At 40.1% G+C, this 7,555-nt stretch overlaps 1 protein-coding gene across 3 annotated transcripts; it reads left to right on the top strand.

Annotated features, from left to right (window-relative positions):
* Positions 1 to 1,252: 1,252 nt before the first annotated feature.
* LOC133924064 (protein XRI1-like) lies at positions 1,253 to 4,369 on the top strand. 3 transcript variants are annotated; one of them, XM_062369437.1, is made up of 9 exons: positions 1,253 to 1,548; positions 2,296 to 2,348; positions 2,440 to 2,556; positions 2,637 to 2,773; positions 2,868 to 2,946; positions 3,027 to 3,129; positions 3,217 to 3,269; positions 3,589 to 3,669; positions 3,782 to 4,369. In XM_062369437.1, the coding sequence occupies exons 1-9, from the start codon at positions 1,499 to 1,501 to the stop codon at positions 4,033 to 4,035; spliced, it is 927 nt and encodes a 308-aa protein (XP_062225421.1). In that variant the 5' UTR covers positions 1,253 to 1,498; the 3' UTR covers positions 4,036 to 4,369. The 3 variants fall into 3 exon arrangements, with proteins under 3 accessions (XP_062225421.1, XP_062225422.1, XP_062225420.1); XM_062369438.1 differs by having other exon boundaries at positions 2,437 to 2,556; positions 3,057 to 3,129; XM_062369436.1 differs by having other exon boundaries at positions 2,437 to 2,556.
* The last annotated feature ends 3,186 nt before the right edge of the window (positions 4,370 to 7,555 follow it).

Raw genomic sequence — 7,555 nt, 5'->3', positions numbered from 1 at the left:
AAGTATAGAGTGCAGGCCGAAGAGAGAGGGTCAGATATGAAGCTACGAATGTGAATTTGATGAAAAATTCAAGTCCGAAGCCTACACTTCTCTGCCGGTCTTTTTTTAAACCAGCACTAAAACCTATTACTGTCGGTTTTTAACACGAGTCGACAATGATGAGTCATTAGTATTGTCGATTCTTCTCTAAAACCGATAGTGATAATATTTTTCTTACGAACCGACAGTAAAAAATATATCATTGTCGGTTTTAATTAATCCGGCAGTAATAAGGTGGCAAAAAAAAAAAGATCATTTCTGTAGTTGTGAGGTGACCTTTGTGGTAGACGACGGTGGAGACAATGTGCGGGCGATGACACACCCTCTTTAGAAAGCCGCCGTTGTAGGCGAAGTACAGGAGACAACACATCCTCTGGAGAAACCCAGTGCTATAAGCGAAGTGTGGAAGGTGGCACACCTTCTGAAGAAACCTAACAATGAATGTATGAAAGATAAATATTAAACGTCTAGGTATAAAAGTCAAATAATAAGAGATTGAATGTATTTTTGGAATGTATGAAAGCAAATATTAGATGTCTAGGTAGAAGTTAAATAATAAGAGATTGAATATATTTTTGAAAAAAAAAACATGTCTAACTTTATACTGTAATCGTTTGATCTATTCGAGTGGATAGTAGAGATCGATCGGATCTATCATATATCGTGTATTTATAGAGTATAGAAGTACTACCTCTGTTTCAGAATATTTGACACGGTTGATTTTACTGTTTAAACTTTGACTAGCAATAAATTTTAATATATTTTGTCAAGTATAATAAAAATAGTATTGTTAGATTCACATCCAATGAACTTTATAAATATTACGTGCCTAGGGCTATTTCTATACGTATTTGATTAAAATTTTGGTTAAAATTTAAATAGTAAAGTTAATAGTGCTAATTGTTTTGAAACCGAGGAATAGATGAATTCCATCCGTATCCGACGCACTCGCCCGTTTTTTTATTTTTCCTTTTACAGAAACGGAAACCAGCCGAACACCGTCAAATGGCAAGTAAAAAATGCCAAGCATGGAGTGTGGAGACGAGCTGGAACGATAAAAAAAGATGGCTGGACCCTGCCTGCCCGCCCGCTGGGCTTTGAAGGCTATCAATTCCTCGCCTCTGCTGGCTGCCAAGTGGAGAGAGAGACAAGAGGAGAGAGAGGGGGATTTGAGCTGTGCAGCGGCGCGAAGGCCGAGGAGGGGTAACGGCCCTCTTAGCCCACCTCCTTCTCCCCATTTCTTCCCTTTTTTGCCACCCCTCCCCGTTTCTTCTCGGACTACAAATGCGGCGCAGGCGCAACCGCAGCAGCCACCAGCGCTACAGCGGGATGCTTTTGCCTTCGCATCGCGCACAGTGCTAGAGTCAAAGCCGATTCCCGAGGGAGGAGACGACGGGGAGGGGGAGGGGGAGGGGGAGACCGTTGCAACGGCTAGTTGTGGCGGCCGGGCCCGGCCCCGATGGACCCGTACCGCGGCGGCGCCGGGGGCGGATGCGGCGATGACCACATGTGGGTGCGACGGAGCCCGGTCCTTGTTTGTTGGTTGGTTGCGCTTTCTCGGGGAGGGAGGGGCTAGTCTAGTGTCCTTGGGGAGTTGGTTCCCGAGGTTTTGTGGATCGGGGGGGTTTTTGGTTGAGCGGATGCCCCGTAGAATCCCCGGAACTCGGAGGGGCGTGGCGATGGGCTGAGATCTGCCAGGTGCCCTCGTGATTCCGGCGGTCCTCGGCTCCTGTTGGCTATCTAACAGTGGAGAAACCTCGCCGTGGTGGCGATCTGGTGTGCTGGTTTACGGGATTTGGGATGATCGGTCGGGTGGTTCTTGGCACTGGGTGCTTTTTCCATGTTGAATCCGATTTGTTCTGCTGATTGAGATGTTCTCCTGTAGCGATCCGTGCCCTGGACTGCTGATTTAGATGCAATTGGGATATTAGAGTTGTGAGTCAGGTTGGATGGGAAGGATATGGGGCTTGGAATGTCCGCGTGCATACTGTTGGTTGTAATGCCGGATTGGTGACAATAAATTTGTTGTATCACTATGGGCCGTTGATTGTCTGTTCTAGTGGATATCTGATTAATAATTGATGACAGCCCCTGTAAGAACCCACAAGAGTAACTCTATGGCTTAATTAAAGTTTGTATGATTCAAGTTGTACCCTGTGTCAACCTTGCACAGAACTGTTGCTTGTAGAATTGTCCTACTATTTCAGTGCATTGCTTTAGTGGAATCTTTATCTGATCTTCTAATGCTTACTGCAGTCTGTGGGATTGGCAAGCGGCAGAGCACTGTGAACCTAATGATGCAAGTCATGGTACTCCACTCACATTCATAACTGACATCTGTGTCACAAACTATAGAGTATATGTTTGTACTTACTATTTCACTTTGTCCTTATACAGCAGATGCTACTAAATTCGTGTGGGATTGCCTCAATCAAGATGATGATGATGAGCTACTGGGATTGCTTGGGAACCAAACTCCGCTGAGAGATTGCCGTGATTTTTTCGCTGATATTGGTGGTAGGTACCTTTATGTTCTGACAATTATCGATTGTTATCACTCTTGAATCCTTTGCTTTAATTAGTTGTTACTTGAGTAGATATCACCTGCAAGGAGACCCTGGACCTGGAGGAATCTCGGGAATCAAAGCGGCGGCGCACATTGGAGTACCCTTCGGAGTCTAGTCAGTCAGAATTTGGAAATCATGAACCTAGTTCTACATTGGTCACATCTGAGGTTCTTCACTAGTGCCTAGCCATGTTTTAAGTCGCTCTCTTCTGCCACTCTTTACATATTACAATTATGCTTCTTTTGTTGATCCTTGTCTCAGGTAACAGAGATTTCATTGTTTTGCACGGATGAACCACAGAGCTTAAATTATGACATGCAGCACAATTCAATTGACATAGGTTTGTCTTTTCATCACATATGTTTGAGAATTGCCTGCTGTTGTACCTCTACTGTTATCTAATTGAAAATTTCACATCAGATACAATAAATTCCTTGTCAAATGAAGCAGACTACCAACAAGAAGATAACCATTTGGAATATTGTTCCGATAGAACTCCAGTGTACTTAACGCCTGATCAAATGTTGGTTCCTCTCTGGTTCCCTTGAAACCACTTTATTAATTGTCATTACTTGTCAATAATGACATCTTCATCTCGGATTTGTTGTAGGCCTTGTAGCCAGGAGAGTGTTACTTATATTGATGATCAAACTGGTGTTTCAGGTCAGTGCAAAGTACATCTCTGTGGCATTTAGTCAATTTTATTTGGTTTTGTGCTTTTGTGTCACAGTTTCCCGTCTATGTATTGTACGGATTTCCAAGAATATTTATTCCTAATTCCCTTGCATGGTATCTGTGAAGAATATTTTGTTTCCTATTTGGCTATTTTTCCTTCTTTATACTTGCATATTGGTGTATTTGCAGTTACTACTTACTAAAATTTGTTATTATTTTATGCAGCCATGTAGTTTGAGTTCCTCGCTGAAACCTAGATTTTATAGCTCTTTGAAGCAACTTACCTATTCTTTCTATCTAACCACAGGAACAGGTGAGATTGCACCTGTCTCAGAAAGTCTCATAATGCAGGAGACTATGAAGCTTTCTACACTCAAAGTCTCTAAAGGTATTTCAATTCAACAACATCTTAATTGTGCATCAACATATCTTAATACTTGGATCACACTTGAACTTCCAGTTTTATCATTGTTGATCATTTGGCTCTTCTGCCTTACTAGGAGGGACCTCACTTAGTAAGGTGAAGCAAAATTTAACTTCATCTATAGCATACCCTTTTGCTCTCATCAAACCATCTTGGGAGGAAGGAGATGTTACTCTGAACGATATAAACCAGCGAATTCGTGCTCCTCCGAAGAAGCCTCCAGAGATCCTAGGAACTTCAGCTTTCTCTGGAAAGCCAGTGATTGGCAAGACAAGAATCAGAACAGAAGGGGGGAAAGGCAGCATCACAATACTAAGAACAAAGGGCTGAGAGCCTGAGGCTAGCCATTGATTCTTATTTATCTGCCATTCTCTCGACTGAATCAGAACAGAACGGGGAAAGGCAGCATCACAGTTTGCCCAAAGAACAAAGGGCTGAGAGCCTGAGACAGCCATTTATTCTTATTTATTTGCCATTCCCTCGATTGCTTTCAGCAGGCCTATGTAGCTTTCCATTTATTTATTTTTTGTTTTAATTTTGTGCCATGGCTTTGATGTTCTGAATTACTGTAAATGCACGACTCTTTCTACAAAGATTCGGCATTCATCTGGTGTATTTAGTGACATGTGGCTAATGATATATACGAAAAATTGAAATTCAGAAATCATTTCTTCTATTGTATTTACTTCTCATTGACGGCGTTCAGGTGGTCTACATCCTTGATAGCCGGCACATCGATTGTGATTATGAACTCACGAAAGAAAAAAAAATGAAACCTAGAGCTGGAACAAGGAAAAAAAATGCAAGTTTCGTATTTAAACTTTCAGGGTTGGATATACGAATGATCAATTGAGAATTCTAAAGTTCATGTTGTTAAAATCTTTCAGTCCAAAATTGGAAGGTACAGTAACAGTTTGATATCTCTAGGATAATAGTTCAAACATTTGATCATTGGCTAGGGATCTCACACCATTGGATAGATACTCAAGTGAAAAATAGCAACCACCTATAGCTAAAAAATACAACAACATAAATATAAGAAATTGAACAGCCTAAAAATAAGGATGCAACTTTAGGACTGTCAACGAGTCGAGCTCTAGCGAGCCTGTCGTCTTAAGTTTGAGTTTGATAGAAATTCGGTTCGAGTTAAAGATCCAATTAAGCTTATAATAGACTTGAGTTTTGCTTGTTAGGGTCTCGAATCGACCTTAGAGCGAGTCGAGCTCGAGTAGCTCACGAGCCTCGAGCTTTTTTGATAGTCCTATTTATAAACCATATGTGTATATAATTATATGGTTTTGAGGTTAGACGATTGGATTTTAGGTTGGATAGTGAGGTTAAAAAAATAAAATTGGCTAAAGTGAATAGACACCGACTTTGCTTCAATAGAAAGCAGTTAGAGTTGGCCAGCCTTTTGATAAGCTCGAGCTCAACAGTCTCACGAGCTTGTGGCTATCTTAAATTTTACTTGTTAAGGTCTCAAACTAAGCTCAAATCAAATCTATAGCAAATAGTTCGAGTAGCTCGTCATCCTGAGCTTCTCTTACAGCCTATACAACCGGGACGGGTTGCTGTCCGCCCTACGTCCGCACCAACCAAAGGGCATATGTGGGCACATGGGGCAGTCCGCAAAGCCACCAAAAGGGCACGTGTGTAGTTCACATCTTTGTTGTATGCTAGCTTTAAGCCGCATCCGGCAGTGCATGCCTATTAAACTAGATTACCAAAATATTTAAAAATCGTGAAAAAAAAATTCATTAGTATTTAGAAAATGATTTTATCCTTACAATAATGGATAATCAAACAGTATAGAATATATTACATTGTGTGACATGAATAAGAGAATAACTAATAAGCTTCCATCGACACGTAACAAGTTGATGGCTTATGGGGGCTTCCAATATATGTGACTTCATGCTTTAGCAGTTTAGCTGAGCTTCAGAATTGAACTCATGCTTTTCAGATGAGTGGTTTCAGTTGAGATGCCACTTCAAAAAAAAACATCAAAATATCATTCTTTGCGGTCCATGAGTCCAACTTAAAAAGAGAAGAATATGTAATTCCTGATAAGAAAGAATATATGTACTATGAAAGAAAAGGGGAAAATGTAATTGCACATGAGATTCAAGTATTCAATGATGGCATTATTAAGTTAACAAGCTAATTTCAGAATAAATATATTAGACACTCATGCTAAAATGCCAGTGAAGACTCTCAAATTGCACAACAAACAAACATGACGACACTGGTTGGCTAAAATGTTGTCACACTTGGTTTTATAAAGGGATAAAATTAGATACAAATCACATGTATGCCAGAATCAAATTTCATACATACAGCGACTTCATCAGTATATCACACACATTATCATTATTACAATATTTAACTTAAACAAGATGGAAAGACATCAAAGTCTTTAACTAAAACACACTGGCAAAACACAGCGAAGCTTTCATCTTCCATAAGCAATTGATCGGGGGTCCACTAGCCTAGCGATCTTCATCTTTATCGATATAGTAGTCTATTTCTCCTTCATTATATGAGCATCGTCTCATGTTTATTTGGATGAAAATAGTAAGTATGAGTACATATCGTACTCCGCAAGTGTGAAAAATAAATAACATACAAGCTTAAATAAAGGAACATACTATAACAGGTTAAATTTTGTATAAATACCAACTATACTATCGTAGAGTTACAAAAGCATCATATTTAACTATGTGATTCATCACTAAACTTCCAAGTCCTAGAAATATCTCCACATGTTTCCCCAACTACCTGAAAACCACTTCAGGTTCCCAAACCATCCCACTTAATACACTCCACAGGTAACCAAGAACCATCAAACCAAACCAACTAATCCAAACCAACTAATCATGTGAAGATTCAAGTCTCTCATGACCATGAGCACGACTGATATATCAGATTATACACTCTTCAGAGGTTGTCCAATTTTCCTCACGAGTCAAGATTTTCTTATTGTTGTGTCCGCGAAACACTTAACACACACCCATGGTGTGTCGTCCAGAAAATTATTACAAGGCCGTTACAAAGTTTCATCCAGTATGTGCATATCCTCTTGGTTTCACCGTCATCAAAGTAGTTTTCACACCACCCAAGAGCCCCTTTTGCGCCTTGTAGCTCCAGCAAGATTTCACTTTTCCCTTCCACTACACATCCCATACCACTAACTAAATAGTTTTGGCCTTAGCTGTCCCCACACATCCACTCTTACGGTTGGCACGCGCAACACTGGGATCCACTAATTAATAGGCCAAGTCTGTGTCATACCAGGTTTCGTGGTTGGTACGATACTTCTTGGGTTGTCGCTCCACAAAACCGGCACTTATGTCATTTGAGCAATTGCCATACCAACAACATAACTGTAACCACCATCACTAGCACCTCTTTGCTCAAGACCTAAGGTGCCATGTTGTTATACCATTATCAAAAAAATTCAATTTATAGTTGCATAGTTTATTAGTCATGTTTAACTAACTACCTATCCATACCCTTTGCAAAGCTAAGCATAAGCTACCCAGCATAACCACTACTGACAACTAGGCGATAAGGAATATATGGAATATGGTATTATAAGTAAATAGGCTTCAGAATTAACAACATGCATGTTTAAAATAAAGAACGCGTTTGAAAAACTAAGATCATAATGTTCAAGGATACTTGCCTCTTCCAACTTGCTGCTCAGACTCTTCAAAGACTTGGTCGTGAAAATTCTTGAACTGCTCCTCATCTGCTCTCGAAACACACCAAAAAAGTATAATAAAAACTAACTAAGAATAGTACACAAAACTACAGCTAGCATCTATAAAAAAAGTACTAAAAGATAGTA

The sequence above is a fragment of the Phragmites australis genome, chromosome 7 (assembly GCF_958298935.1).
Source record: "Phragmites australis chromosome 7, lpPhrAust1.1, whole genome shotgun sequence".
Lineage (NCBI taxonomy): Eukaryota > Viridiplantae > Streptophyta > Magnoliopsida > Poales > Poaceae > Phragmites > Phragmites australis.
This window is presented reverse-complemented; position numbering and strand designations above follow the sequence as displayed.

What these genes read in the sequence shown, in the direction of transcription:
- LOC133924064 (XM_062369436.1), top strand. Translation starts at nt 1,499, where the DNA reads ATGGACCCGTACCGCGGCGGCGCCGGGGGCGGATGCGGCGATGACCAC. An exon ending in GGATGCGGCGATGACCACAT is followed by an intron (nt 1,549 to 2,295) that starts GTGGGTGCGACG and finishes TGCTTACTGCAG; the next exon opens with TCTGTGGGATTGGCAAGCGG. An exon ending in TACTTAACGCCTGATCAAAT is followed by an intron (nt 3,130 to 3,216) that starts GTTGGTTCCTCT and finishes GATTTGTTGTAG; the next exon opens with GCCTTGTAGCCAGGAGAGTG.